The following is a 15,088-nucleotide window of genomic DNA, read 5'->3' on the forward strand; positions in this document are numbered from 1 at the left end:
GTCAACTTCCTTTCCCTCTTGTGTTCATTTGAACTAGTGGTAAAAATGACAAGAAATGAAAGATAATAAAAAATAAAATTTGCAGGTATATATTACAATCATCAAATGTAGCAAATTCATTAATCACATAGTTTTCATTTAAACTGAAGTTGTATTTACTTTATTTTTCATTAGCAAGAATGTGTCCTCCAAAGGTTGGTTTGATTAAAGAAACACTCAAAAGGTCTCTAGAGAAACCCCTTTCACCCTCTGTGAAGGCCATCTGGGATAACAATCACGGCCTCCAGTTTCAAAGACTAGAAAGTTAGTTTCAACTAGTCCTTACCCCCAGCTAGAAAAAATCCCCTTCATCATCTGTGAAAGACCAATCACAGCCTCCAGTTGAATCCCCTTCATCATCTGTGAAAGACCAATCACAGCCTCCAGTTGTTTTTCTTCTACTTCTTGCTTGGTGCCAAAGACAAGTAACAGGAGTGCACCCTTTATTTGTCTAATATAGTTCCAAATGCAGAGAGGGAGGAGCATCACTGGCATGCCTCCACATCTCTACCATTTCTCATGCAACCAATATATATGTACATCTTATTTGTTGACGCCACATATTTCGAACACATTAAGCTACCATATGTACAGGGATCACTTACAAGATTCTAAACGGGTAGGTGGATCTCCAGAGACTGATTAGATCTGAAGCAGCCTCTTGCGAGCCTGAAATCTTCCTCAAAGTTACGATGTTCTCATCTATTTATCCAAATCTTTCCGTCTCCCGAGCCCTACTTTTCTTTGAAGCTACAATTCTTCTAATAGAGAATCTCCACCTCAGTACAGCTCTAAGCACCATCCACTTGGTATGTGCAGCTGCCCTTGCAGACATGGCAATGAACCCACTAACTGCGGTGCTGAGATCTGCAGGTGAGTCTGCGCATAGACTTGTAGGCAGTGACGGTCTGGGATCCATGTCAAAATACTGGAAGTGATCATCTCCCAAAAAAGTATGGCTCCCATTAAGCAGACCATGAGGATCTGAATCAGGCCTGAAGTCCATGAGGTTGATTGGTGGCAATTCACAGTTCCTTATACCTCCAGCAGACAAGGCAGATGAAATCATATCTATGGACGAATCCATGGGTGGGATAAAACTAAAACCTCCGGACTTGCTACAGCTTGATGTGTTGTTGAATGGGCTTTCCGGCTCTGATGAATCAGATTGAAAAGAAGCAGCAGGCAAGTTTGAAGAGTCACTGACAAGGGCTCCTTCATCTAACAAGATAACATCTTCCCAGTGTTCGTATGCTACTCTTACCAGCCTGTGGCCTTCCACCTAACAAAAATTTACATTGCAAGTGTCAATCTCTTATCTTCTTTAAATCTTTATAAGACAAAAAATTTTGAGGCAGTGAACTTTGCCTTTTGTGAATCTGAAATCTCTTTGATGGGTACGTACTGCTGTTCATTCAGCAGACCTGTCAACTCTCCAATTACATTAAATATGACTCCCATCAGCTGTTGGGGATTGTGGTAGTAAACATATGTTTGGTTACTGATATTACATGTCCGAGCATGCTCCACTGTGACTTCCCACATCTTAGCTGACATACCAGTGCCAAGTACCTGCAAGGGCTGTTTGGGTAAGTAAACAATTACTTGAACATTACACCTACAAAATTTTTACAAACCGTTCTACTACGACCAGACACAACAAATTTTTAACTATAAGAAAAATAATTAATTTAAACAAAAGAAGAGGCATTAAATGCACGATGATAAAATGACATAATTCCTTGAAAATTATTTTGACCTGGCACCATAAAAACATAGTTTGACGTGTCCTCTCAACAAAAGCACCCTCTCTCTGTCCTAAAAAAAGCATTTTGATTGAGGCAAAAGAAAAGATTTGAAAGATAATGTTAAAACAAAAAATAAGAAAAAAGGGTTTTTTTCTGGACTAGAAAATAAACAAATTTGCGAATTAAATGCACAAACAGAGGAAAATATCAATGGCAGCTTTAAGAAAAATTCTAAATGGGAAAAAAGTAAAGAGTGCAATAATCTTGTGTTCCAACGAATTGAAATGTGCATCAAATCCATGAAATCATTCTTATGTATATGCATGCAAGCAGTGTCACAGAATAGAAATTCTTTTGCATGGAGAAACATCCTATTTTGTCTTTGTAGTATAAATCAGTTATAAGGAGAATGGATCGTTACATTTCGAAGCCTCTGATAATCCAGGGATAGTAATGTCAGAAAATCCTTCACAGTATTGATGTTCTCACTGCTTAGACGCTTGTGAAATGCTCCATCTTTACCAATCTTCTCAAGACGCCATACTTCATCCAACAACGATGGGGGGTAGTGCTTCTTGTACACTGGCAAACAGAAACTATGAATTTTCTATTTTAAATTTCTCAACATCTTGATATGTCTTATAGTCTAGAAAGGTCTTCGCATTATTATTGGGTAACCAAGTTGAATCAACAAAAGATAGTGGAAATATCAATACCCAATAAGTCAAATAACAAGGTAGATCCAGAGTGAGGAACCCAATTTACAAATCCAAATTCCACATTGAAGGTAAATTAGTGGAAAATCCATTTGAAGATTTGATTGAAATTAAGATTCATAAACTTTCACACAATTAAGAAAAATCCAAAACATTTTCTTAAAAAGATATCCACCGCTCAAGTCGATCTGCTGTTTTATTTTCAGAATCTTCAAATAAGCAAAGTTCTCTTATTTCCTATGATTAAATAATCAAGAAAAATTCATCCTGACTAAATCTAAGTTAAATAAAGAAGAATGGATTGCTCAACCTGTTAAAATATACACTAATTAAAACATTAGCTGCTAAGCTGCAGGGTTCAGACAGGTTTTCAATTCATGCATCTAGAGAAACAAGATGTAGGTATCAAAGATTTACTTTCACCTTGTGCACCATGTTACTGACTACTCACAAAAAACAAGAACATGTCATTCTCTAGGAAACAAACCGTTCTTGAGATAATCTTTAATTACTAAAGGTGCAAACTAAACACTGATGCTATTCAAACAGTTGGGCATACTCACATTCTCCACGATGGTCCTTGACCACAAATGGTTCAGTCTTTGCTTCTCTTACTCTAACTCTGTCAAAGTAACCATCTGGTACCCTCACCCCCAATTTGAACTTGCGACTTCTTGTCCAGCTTGAATTGTCTGTAAATGCCAACTCACCTACAAGTCCAGCACCTTCATTTAGATAAACAAATGCATCCCCCATAAGAAGTGGTCGTTTCCCTTCTCTTTCCCGGACAATGTTATCTTTGAAATTTCCGACTGTCCAGTTTTCTTCCTCATTACCTAGAAAATCTCCCTCCAAAACAACTATTTCAACCTTCATTGAGGACTCAGGACCTACAGAAACAATTTGCCCAGTCAGGGCATCAACCAAAGCTACAGCTATCGGAGAAGAGTCTTCTCCTTCAATCTTTGTACCCGTAAAGATTGGAAGAGCAAGTTTGTTTGTGAAATCCAGTTGTAAGATTCTTGAGCTTGATGGGTGAATCTGTCTTCCAGAAAGTCTATTAAAAAGTAAACAAAAAGAACAAAGTTAAAAAGTTTACTCATTCCTGAAAAGCACACTGAAATAGTGTAAAAATAGGTAGTCATTCAAACCTCTTCTTGCTGCACAAATGCTTGGCCAACGCCTCTTCAATTTCCTCTTTTACCTGAGAGATCACACAATATAAATTCCGCTTAATCAAGTCTCTGCCTATGCTCATGAGATAAATAGGGATGAAATGATGGAATATTCCCATGAAATCACAATAACTGAACAAAATACTGTCCAAATCATCATACTGTTAGTGAAAGCATATTTTGAGTATTAGTCCCAAAATTGTTTCTTGTCATTGCAATTTAGATGTGAATAGAATAGTTATCTTCACCCAAATTATCTTTACAAAAGAGAGAGAGAGAGAGAGAGAGATAGTTATACCAAGATAAACCAATACAACCTTATTTACATAGCCAACGAGAGAGAAATTATTCTTATCACTGAAAAAATGAATGAAACTTAATGGGCTTATGCCTCAGTGCATGTCACTGGCATACAGAGATATCCCCAATACAGTAAGACAAACAACATTTAAAAAAAGTGAAATGACACCAATGTATGCAAGTTCTAGACCATGCAGCTCAAGTAAAAAATACCAATTGGAAGCAGCACTTACAACTCGGCGAAGTAGTGGCTCCAAAGCTGAAAGAAGCTTTTGAAGGGCATGATGTCGGGTAGCTTCAATTATCACACTGGAAAACATAACAGAGGAAACGAACATCAGAATGCATCAGCCGGTAAAACTAATTCTCTCTCCAAGAAAACTAAATGTTAGAAACTAAACATGCAAGTTTAATCATCATGATAATACACTGATATCCAGAATTGTGTTTCATTGTTAGACTAACTCAACAAATTGCAGGTTCATGGTACTATATGCATCCCTTTCAGTCTTCATGCAAAGTAAACCAAGCATAAGATAACATATTAGTTCTTAAGCAGATAACTTCAGTTCAAGTACATTTTGCATATTATTTATTACTTCTTACTGAATTAATAATATCTATCCAATGTTTGTTCGAACAGATACATTTTTCCCCCTTTCATGAAAAATACTTAGAAAATCCATGAGGATTTTCATTTTCTGGAACAAGTAGATCCACTTTGTTCTCATTTTGAATGATAAACTCTTATAACCTACTTCTAATATATATCCAAACCCATTTCAATTTTCTCAAAAAGATGTCAATCCAGTTAAGAGTCAATATCTTGCATAGCGTGAAAAATCATCATAATTTTCATTTCAATAAAGAAAACCAATTATTTCTCATGCAGCATGAACACCTCAGTTGGTCGACTTCATCAAATAAGTACCCATTTCATGTTTTACTAGCACAGTGAGATTCACTATCAGGTTCCCTTTGTAGAACTAAAAAAAAAAATCCATTATTTTGACATTTTACAAAGACAAGTATTTTTTTCCATAAAATGGGTATGGTGCCTCTACAAGTTTTCGAGTCCATGAAACTGATTGAAGTATTCAGACAGTAAACAAGTCATATTTATCAATAAACATGTATCTTTATCGCAAGTGTCCAAATTATTTAACTGCTATTCTTGATAAGCCTTCTCAACCTGTTTCTTGAATGATAACTTGCCATTCAACTTGGAACCATTTTGTACATTCATGGATTCAGTAATTATCGAAATAATCCACACGCATGTTACACAAGTTGAATGTGACACGGAAAATCTTCTACTAGCTCCGTAGCAATAGGCTCACATATCACTTCGCATTGTTTCTAAAGAACATTTGACAGGGCAACCGTATCGAATTCCAATCTTCACAACAGCAAGCAGCTCTCTTGAGATTACTTGCAGACACGCTTCATTCCCGACCAAGTATAATACCTACTTCATTTTCACAACAGCAAGCAGCTCTTTTGAGATTACTTGCAGACACGCTTCATTCCTGACCAAGTATAAGACCTACTTCACTTTTTCCTTTAAAAAATACATGCTCAACCCGTTCAAGTTATCTAGGCAGTCCCCCATTAAGATCCGTCTTTTTTCCTAGGCAGTCCCTTATTCAATTCCATAACCTTATCTAGGCAGTCCCCTAATCAGTTCCATCTCCCAGGCAGAACGAGGCAAAACCGCTTTTGTTCCTAAATGCAATAAGCAGATCCACTATTTCACGTAATCAGAACCACCCAACTAAAACGTAAATGTTTTGTTTTTAAACAAGCAAAGCCGTCAATCGAATCCAAACTTGTATCGTGATAAGCAAACCCAGTGCGTCACAAGTAGAAATTCATACAACACGAAGTAGATAAACAGCGATAAGAACAACACCGTCATGAACAATAACGAAGACGATTCTCACTTTCGCAGAGAAGGGACCTTTTGACGCTTCTCCTCGGGGCAGTTCTGCTCCTCGGGCTGGCGCTTCTGCGACATCCTTGGACCAGCGAGTATGCACTCAAAGAACCATCGAATGTACAATATTCAATTCACCCATCGCAGGAAGTCCCGATAAAAGATAGGAATATCCTAGTGTCTGCAATAACGGGAAAACTTCCGAAAGCAGGACACGTCGTTCAAGTGTCTCCTTTGGCAGAACTGCATCGCCTGTACCGGAAACCGATTCAAGAGAGAGAAAGAAATGAGAGTTTGATCGTCCAGAAACGAGGTGGAAGAGCACCACAGGCAAGAATAAGAGAGAGCGAGGGGCATGGCCTTCAGGGTCCCACTCGAAAACGCGTTAGGAAGTAGACATGGTCATATCAGACGAACCTGTTAGCGCGTTTTCAGCATCAAGGCAAATGGAACAGAGGTGTTTTTTTTCGAGAGCGACGAAAAGTTTACATTTTCAGGCGTTACCTGACGTGACGAGACTGCCCACAGCCACAGGATCGTCGTCTACCAGGACCATCAGTTCTGGTGACTCGTGATTACCTCTTCTTAGAAAAGTACAATTGCCAGGAAATTACAAAAACAGCCCACACTAGCCACGTTTGCGTCATTAATTATCAAGTTAATCACATTCGTATTTTTGTTCTTTAATTGGACCACAATTTGGGTTCACTTTCTATTTACTGAATGGTCCCAGTCCATTTTATATATAATCATAACCCCATGACTTCTACCCGTGCTAAGCTAAAATCGTAAATTTTAAACCTTGTCAATTGTCATGATAACGAAACCTAATCAACTTTGTACGTCTTAAAAGCGACCTTTTCCTAAAGGCCGCGTGGATTTCATATCAACATTATACTTTTAGATAGGAAAAAGAATGTTAAAACTTAAGATTCCATGATGTAGAATCAAAGTAGAAGAGGATTAAGAGGTGAGAAGAAGAAGAAGAAGAGTTGTGCAGAGAAGGTTTAGGCGGAAAATAAGAAGAGTGGCGAATTTGGATAAAGAGAAAGAGGCTGAAAAATTAGAGTTGTGGAATTATTCTGACCCTCCCCCTTAGTTTTATTTATAGATGGTAAAAGTACCAATATTACAAGTATACCCTTCACCCCAGTAAAACTGAAGAAGAGACAAAAATTATAAACTAATTATAACAATGACACTCCAACTTATTCATATCTTCCAACAAAGAAAGAGAAGAAATCAACCTAACTATATGGCATTGATGTTTAATTTAAATTTTTATTTATTTTAGTTTTAAATAATATATATTACTGTTAATTAAATAATATATTTTTTATAAACAAAAAAAACTTTAGAACAACATTAGATCTATAGTTGGCTCCACACTAGTCTTCCTTTCCTTTTTTTTGCCTTCTAGAGAAAAGGGTTTTCTTTACTGGAGTTTTAATTATTTATTACTTGTTTAATTAAATGGCAAAACATGAAATTGTGTCAAACATAACTACATTTATTTTCTTCCCATTTTAACTCAAGTTTTTAGTGAGATTTTTTTTTCTTCTATTGAATACTTTTTTAAGCACCTAGATTATCATATATTGTGAAAGAGAAAGGGCAAGGAAATCATAGCTTAATTTGTTAGTCATCAAATCAACCTAGACTTGGGAGGGGGCTAGTTGGGTTTGCCCCTTCTATTGTTCCTATGCCCCTCTAACTAGCCATAAGTCTAGCTTCTAAACTTGGGAAAGCAACCACCTTGGGTGATACACAAGTCAGATTTTAAAAGGGACAAATTAGATCCTTGAGTTCAAGACACCTCACAAAAAAAATCATTAGATGTGTTACTCCAAACCTTTTAAGGGTAACTAAGTAAAGTCATATGTTTGAAATTGGTTCCTCCAACATAATTCTACCAAAACGTAAGAATTTTAGGCCTTGATAGTTCCTTTTCAAGGAAATGGTCAAAAAATATTTCCTGATAGAGATACATTTCTAGAGATCATTAGTCCCCATATTTCCAATAAAACTATAAATACCTAGAAATTCTTACCTAGATAATTGAATGATTTTTCAGGTAAGGTTTTCTAGGCAAGATCGATCGAAAATTCATTAATGGAAAATCGTCGAGCTTGACCTAATTTGAATGTTGTAGAAATCAACGTCTCTTCCTGGTTTTCTCCTGTCCTCACTGCTCTCTTCCTGGTTTTCTCCTATCCTCCCTGCTCTCTTCCTGGTTTTCTCCTATCCTTGCAGTAATACTTGACGTTGTTTTCCATCGACTTCCTTCTCTTCATCGATCTATTGTTCTTGACGAATTGGATGCCCACAATCTTGACCTTGTTAGGCCAATTTATTGCAGTGACAGTAGCAAACTTCTCCACCACTTCAAGGGTTAGGTATATGTTAAATTGGGTCGAAGGTTCTATCCTAAAATGACTAGCCACTTAGGAAACCTTTTTTCCAGCTAATAAATACAAGATCTTTATACTCACTAATGTATGTGTGACTATCCTTTTAACACTCCCCCTCACGTGTAGGCACGTGGATAATTTGGGTAGAGGCCCCTTATGTGGTGGCACGTGGATAATTTTGGGTGGATGCCCACATATGAGAACTTTGCTCTGTTACCATATTAAATTGGGTCAAAGGCCCTATCCCAAAATGACTAGCCACTTAGGAAACTTTTTTCTCAGCTAATAAATACAAGACCTTTATACTCACTAATGTATGTGGGACTATCCTTTTAACATTATCTGAGGCTTCCTAACTTTGTTTCATCCTTTGTACCCCTGACTTTGTAGCTTAGCGAATTCAAATTGTTTTATCTTTTTTTTTTTTTTACTTTTTCTTTTAGCATTTGTTCAAAGTATCTAGGTCATTACAATGATTGTTTATTTTCAAGAATTCATAGATCTTATCTACGATAAATAAGAGAAGGAAGAAAAAGGGAGAAGAATAGGGTTTTGGACTTGTACCAAACCCTCCCCCTTAAGCTATGTTTATAGACGATAAAAGTACAATATTATAATTATACCCTTCACCCTAGTAATTGTGAAGAAGAGACATAAAACATAAATTAATTATATCAATGACACTCTAGTTATATTATATCTTCCAACACTCTCCTTCAAGCTAGGAGGTAATGGTAGTGATACCAACTTGAAACAAATAACATAGATGTAATAATAAGCTCCTTCATCATGGTATCAGAGCAGGTTCAGTGAGTTGACTCAGTCAACCCACAAAGATAATGTGATAATTTTCTGATTTATTATCTCTAGCAATTTAGGTTATACATGTTGTTTGCTTTGCTTACCTCTATACTGAGTTTTTCATATTGAATATTGTATATTGAAGGAAATATATTCGAGTTTAATTTCCAATAGAAAATGAACTTTGGCAATCGGAGAGAGAAGGAATGAGAGAAGAATGAGTGGAAGAAGAAGAAGGAGAAAGGAAGAGAGAGTGATTGGCTAGGAGGGATTGATAGAGAAGGAGGGTAGGAGGATTAGGTTAAGTGTCGCTGTAATCCTCCCCCTCAATGTATTTATATTAATGAGAGAAACAATAATTACATCATTACCTTTACCCTAAGAAGGGAGAGAAAGTGACAAAAATCAAAGATAAATTACATCATGCCACTATACTTTGAGCTTCACTTCCAAAAATAAAAAAAGAGATTTTTACTCTTATAAGCAACACATATGCTCATTTACACAATTACAAATCTCTCCTTGAGATAGTATAGTTAGATTATAGCTCCAACAAGCCTTCCTATCTTAATTTTAGGTTCTAGATCAACCTTGATAAGAAAAGTGTAAAATATAACAAAAAAAAAAAAAAAAGGAAAACTTTCACCCTCTCAATATAGAGAGACAACATTTTTCTAGAGATTTTCAAGTTCCCAATCTATGATGCACATGAGAAGAGTTGTTGGAGCTTAAAATACTAGGATGCATAATGAATTGAGAGAGAAGGCATGATTTTGCAAGAATATAGCATTATTCCTCTCAAAAGTGGATTTGTGAAAGAATTTCTAGTAAAACAGTGGTTGACTACAATTAATTTCCAATAAATTTTGTACTCTTCTACAGGGGTTTGGAAGGGTATTTATAAGTTTTCCTGCCAAACTAGTCACTTTTTACTTTTAAAAAACTACAAAAAGTGTTAATCAATCACTAGAAAACTATGATCAATCAACCATGTGTAATGACTATATTTTTTAGTTTCCCAGGCTTGTCGATCGATCATGCCATCGATTAGTAGAATTCTCAACTTTTTAGAATTAGCTTGGTGACCAATCAATCCAAGTAGGTTTACCATTCATGCTTTATGGGGTTGGCTATTCAATGATATATATGATTGGTAATATGGCATGGTATGATCGATCATACTTTATAGCTCATATTATCAACTTACAGGATGATTGATCATAGCTTAGGGTATGATTGATCATGCTTTATGTGCTCTGCCAAACTGCATTTTGTATGATCGATCATGTTGTAGGTGTGAGTGATCATGCTACGTACCAAAATAAAATATTTAATTTCAACCATGACGATAACACGATTAAGGGGTTTTACACATTAAAAAATATTTTATGCATCGATTAAACATGGTTTTGGAAAATTAAATGCCCTAATGTTCCAATGCTCTTGTGTACCTTAAAATCGGAGTTTGGTGCATCCTCTTACATAGCTAGAGTTATTGAGATATTTTTAGACAACTTAGACTCTAGTCTTCAAATCTTCAATCTTTGCTTATGGGTACTTCTTCAAGAAAACTCGACACATCATCAAGCTCGAGGTCTTGTCCTGAGGTTGTCGCTTCTTTGTACAAATCTTATTATTATGTCTCTTGAAGGAATTTTATTTGAAATGCTTTATTTTCAAATATTAGTACAAATGCTGTTATTTTTTTTTATCATCAAAATAAGGGTGAAGGTCAACCTAGGTTAAGAATAAGTTCTTCTATGTCCAGTTTCTCATAACTATCACTATCACAAATCTCATCTCTATCTGAGATGATGTTTCCAACTAAGCTTGAGCGCATACAATTTTTATTACTTATAATATCTATGAGTAGTGTAGTGCACTTGAAGTGTGAAGAGGCACATTCAATGATCCTAGAAAAATTAGATTCAAAGTTTACCCATAAATCCTTGATTGATTTACTAGATGAAAATGAATCTTGCATTTCATCAGTCAAGAAACTAAGTATGATTTCCATAGTTGTAACATTTCCATCAACTTTTGCAATATCTAAGGCATCCCAATTACATAATTGTTTAGGAATAATCCTTCCTTTGATGTTTTCAAATCACTTAAAGATAAACAGGGATGCTTGATTGTAAATTGTGGAACCGAATGTTACATTATGTGTTGAATTTAGAGATAATGTGGATGTTGAAAAATTCAATGGCTACTTGGAAGACTTATTTATCTCATTGTCACAAGACCAAACATATCTTACTAGATTAGTGTTATCAGTCAGTTTATGCATCAACCATGACAGTCTCATTGGTTGGCATTAGAAAGAATCCTCGGTATTTAAAGAAAAAATTAGGTCAAGGCTTATTATATAGATGTTATGGACACACCAATACCGAAGGATTTGTAAATACAGATTGGGTTGGTTCGTTTGATGATAGGAAGTCTAGTTCCACTTATTACACTACAATAGGAGGTAACTTGGTCACTTGAATAAGTAAAAAATAAAATGTGGTGGCTAGATCCGGTGCTGAAGGAAAAATATTAGGCCATGATACATGTAGTAAGTGAATTGTTATGCCTAAGGTCCTAAAGGCAGAACTTGGTTTTCCAATAACCAAGCTTATGCAATTCCATTGTGACAACAGACAGTTATTCATATAGTAGCCATTAAAATTGATTGCCATTTTTTTTAGAGAAGCTACAAGTTGGTGCCATATCTATGTATTACATCCCCTCTAGAAATCAGCAAGAAGATATTTTTATGAAGGCGATGGCAGTTAGTCCATTTGCTAATATTGGTTCAAAGCTTGGATTATTTGATGTTTTTGCACTTACTTTAAGGGGGTGTTTTGAAGAAGTATTATAACATATCTTGCAATGAAAGGGTTAAGTGGCATATCTTGTAATTACTAAGTATTTTAAATTCCTTTTGCTCTTTATTTTGTTTTAGGTTTTGACCCTACATTATCAATAAAAAGTCTTTGAGGGAGGAGCTCATGTTCGAGCTCTCTCTTCTTTGCCCTAGACTCCTCTTAATCTCACTCACCTAGCTCTCTTTCCTCTCTTCTTCTTCTCTTCTTCTCTCTTCTACTCCCTCTTCACTTCTTCTTCTCTTCAACCTTAAACGTACGTTTGAAACAGAGCTCATAGTTCGTTGGTAACAGGACTCTCACGTACCTTCTTCTTCACTTACATGTTAAAAGTAAGATGGTTCATGAAACAAAAAATTAAATTAAATATTAGATGACAGCGTTAATTTAAGTTACAGTTTTACAGTCGAAACAATCTGAAAAAGCATTTACTGAAACACAAATTGTGAACAAAAAGTGGCTTTTCGTTCATGCACCGAGATCTGATCACCTTCTCACTGTCTTCCTGCTCTCTCGCTTTTTATCTTCTTCTCGCCATGGACACAGGCGTTCCGTCGAACAATTCATCTATAAAAGACTCGACCTCCTCCGGGCCGAACTTTATGTACTTCTCTGTCTGCCTCCCTGGGTGGAGGTACTGCTGGAATCTCCCCAAGAAAGAACGGTAGGCTGGCACCACAACCGCTGATATTGAAACTCTAAGCTCTGACTGGAGCTGCTCGTCGCTTACCACCCAACAACTCTGAGTCTTATGGATTTCCTCAAAAAAAGCGTTGAAGCTCTTAAATCGCTCTTTGAGAGCAGGCTTATTAATGGTTCCTTTACCTTGCATCAACCCATCGTCCCTTAAGCACGCCAAGAGTTTGCTCCACGTCTCTCGCGTATAGTTCTTGTGGTACTGCCTCAGCTCCGACGAACGCTTCCGGTTGTCGCCCAACAGCGAATGTATCTCCGCCGACTTCTTTATCTTTTGCATTATGTAACGGCCGTTGTTCATCAAGAAGATGTAGTTCAGGGACGGATCTTTGTACAGCTTTGACTTGGCTTCAAGACTGGAATCTAGAAGGTCCATGACTCCTGACAGTTGCACCACAAATGCTGAACGAGGTGGAGGGGCATTAGCGGAAGCAAGTTGGCTCCCCGATTTCGGCGACTCGTCGACGTTCTCCAGTTTCTTGTGCTCCTGAAAGACCTGTTCTATAGTGTCTTTGTACCCGTCGCAAGCGTACTTCAGATAGTTCATCACGTAGCGGGTCAAGGGGTGAACGGCTCCCCCAGGGACAGGGGTTTTACCGCTGTCGGCTTTGATGGAGTTCTCGAGGTCGGAGAAGCTGCCGACTGCTGCTTCACCTAGACGTGACCTGATTGTCTCAGTCTCCCTTTTGAGCTGAGCCAAGGTTTCCTCTAAGAAGAGCTCATCGATGTGTGGCATCAAGTCGCGTAGCGCCTCATTCAGGTCCAGAAATTTGAATAGTTTCTCCACCGATCTCTTTGTCAACACGACGGCTTCTGCGAAGTTAAGGAGCTGTAAGACGACGCCGCGAGCGACGCTGCTCAGAATGCCGGCTCGGATCTCCGTCCTGTCTGAGAAAATCGTCTCGCATAGCTTTCCTTCATTGGGGAAGTGGACGGCAATGCAGCGCTTGCAGGCCTTGGTCCATGTCGTTATTTCTCCTTCAAGAGTTTCCCACGACATCTTCTGAATGTCGTCAATGCTGATCTTCTCCAAACCTAACTTTGTCATGCTCTCTTCCAGATCCCATCGTCGGATGATGCCGAAAATATGGCAGCACTCGGCGACGTACCCGGCCGAGATCATGGCCGTGGCGATCTTGGTCAACCGGGACATGGTCTCAGGCGTGTATGCTGGGTGAGCCTCTCGTCCGGCGGAGTCCGGTTCCTGGACATTCCCTCGGTCTTGTTCTCGGGTGAAGACGAAGGAAGTCAGTTTCTTCGTCTTCGCCGTGACCAGCGCCGCTGTTGTGGATGGGACCTCCGCCTGATCTTGGTCTCCAGCGTGCCTACCTTCTTCGAGGAGCGAACGGAATTCATCTTCCAAGAACACCATCGCCCGATGCAAAGTGCCGCTGACACGATCAAGAGCGCCGGCGTACTTTGAACCGGTAGGGAACCCGGAAAGCTCCTCGTTGAGCTTCGATGCCTTCCGGACGGCATCGAGAAAGAGCGACTCGTCGGTAGATTCTGGGCACCACTTGCCGGGATCTTTCTCGGCCTCGTACTTGTCGATCTCTTCATCGATTAGACGATTGAATTTCTCGAAACATTCCGGGACGTCCGGTGGATCGGGGATGTCCCTGGCGGCAGGGAGGGCTTCTACAAGCTGATCAACCTCGTCGAAGACTTTGCGGAAAATCGTCTCAAAGTCGATTTCTGTTTCCGTCGGTTCTTCCTCAGTCCTATCCTCGACATCTGCCTCAGCCTCACCCACTGCCTCTATATCAACCTCTGTTTCTGGATCTGCCTCTGCGTCTCCGTTTTCATTTTCTGTTTCTTCTTGTATCGTGTGAATCGGTTCAGTCTCAGCCAAGTCATGGGCATTTTGCGTGGCCTTCTCTACTTTGTTAGAGGGTCCGTTGGCGGATCTTGCCGAGAAAATTCTATCCATTCTTCCTTTCCTCTCTGATTTCTTTGTGTTTTTACGGTTTAGAAATGGAGACGGGTAGGAGAAGAGAAAGAGAGAGAGGCCGGTAATCCAGGAAACGGGGGGAATTCAGGAGAAGGGATTGAAAAACATGGAAATGGTTATTGAAGGGAGGGAATGCAGGGAGAAAGAGGAGGAGAGTTCGTTCATTCTTGTTCTATTTTGGACCACAATTTTCGTAGGGTGGAGTTTTCCCTGATACTTAACAGCCCATTTAAAAGGCGTTTCAACTAGCTAATTGACAGTGTTAAGAAGTATGATGTTTTTCTTTATGTTACTTTAGTTCTCTTGCATTATTTATAAGAAACCCTAAGGGCAAGCTTGTAACTTATATTCATTTCATGATATACAAATAAGATTAGAGAGGAGCTTGACTCATTCAAGACTTAAAGTCAAACCTTTGGTGCTTATATGCAAAAATTAAAGTAAA

The 15,088-nt window shown here is 38.2% G+C and overlaps 2 protein-coding genes across 3 annotated transcripts; both read right to left on the reverse strand.

Annotated features, from left to right (window-relative positions):
- Positions 1-66: 66 nt before the first annotated feature.
- Positions 67-6,358, reverse strand: LOC137935932 (calmodulin-binding protein 60 A-like). 2 transcript variants are annotated; one of them, XM_068780356.1, is made up of 8 exons: positions 5,922-6,358; positions 4,212-4,287; positions 3,655-3,707; positions 3,475-3,560; positions 3,067-3,393; positions 2,209-2,369; positions 1,408-1,611; positions 67-1,321 (listed from the first exon to the last, which is right to left on the reverse strand). In XM_068780356.1, exons 1-8 carry the CDS (start codon positions 5,993-5,995, stop codon positions 746-748), a joined length of 1,557 nt encoding a protein of 518 aa, XP_068636457.1. In that variant the 5' UTR covers positions 5,996-6,358; the 3' UTR covers positions 67-745. The 2 variants fall into 2 exon arrangements, with proteins under 2 accessions (XP_068636457.1, XP_068636456.1); XM_068780355.1 differs by having other exon boundaries at positions 3,067-3,560; positions 5,922-6,357.
- Positions 6,359-12,516: 6,158 nt separating this feature from the next.
- LOC137936187 (exocyst complex component EXO70C1-like) lies at positions 12,517-14,622 on the reverse strand. Its single transcript, XM_068780753.1, has one exon. It carries the CDS (start codon positions 14,620-14,622, stop codon positions 12,517-12,519), a length of 2,106 nt encoding a protein of 701 aa, XP_068636854.1.
- Between the last annotated feature and the right edge of the window lie 466 nt (positions 14,623-15,088).

Source organism: Aristolochia californica, unplaced genomic scaffold (assembly GCF_029961685.1).
Source record: "Aristolochia californica isolate CCGP_79_NKW_82.1479 unplaced genomic scaffold, dmAriCali1.0.hap1 SCAF_7, whole genome shotgun sequence".
Classification (NCBI taxonomy): domain Eukaryota; kingdom Viridiplantae; phylum Streptophyta; class Magnoliopsida; order Piperales; family Aristolochiaceae; genus Aristolochia; species Aristolochia californica.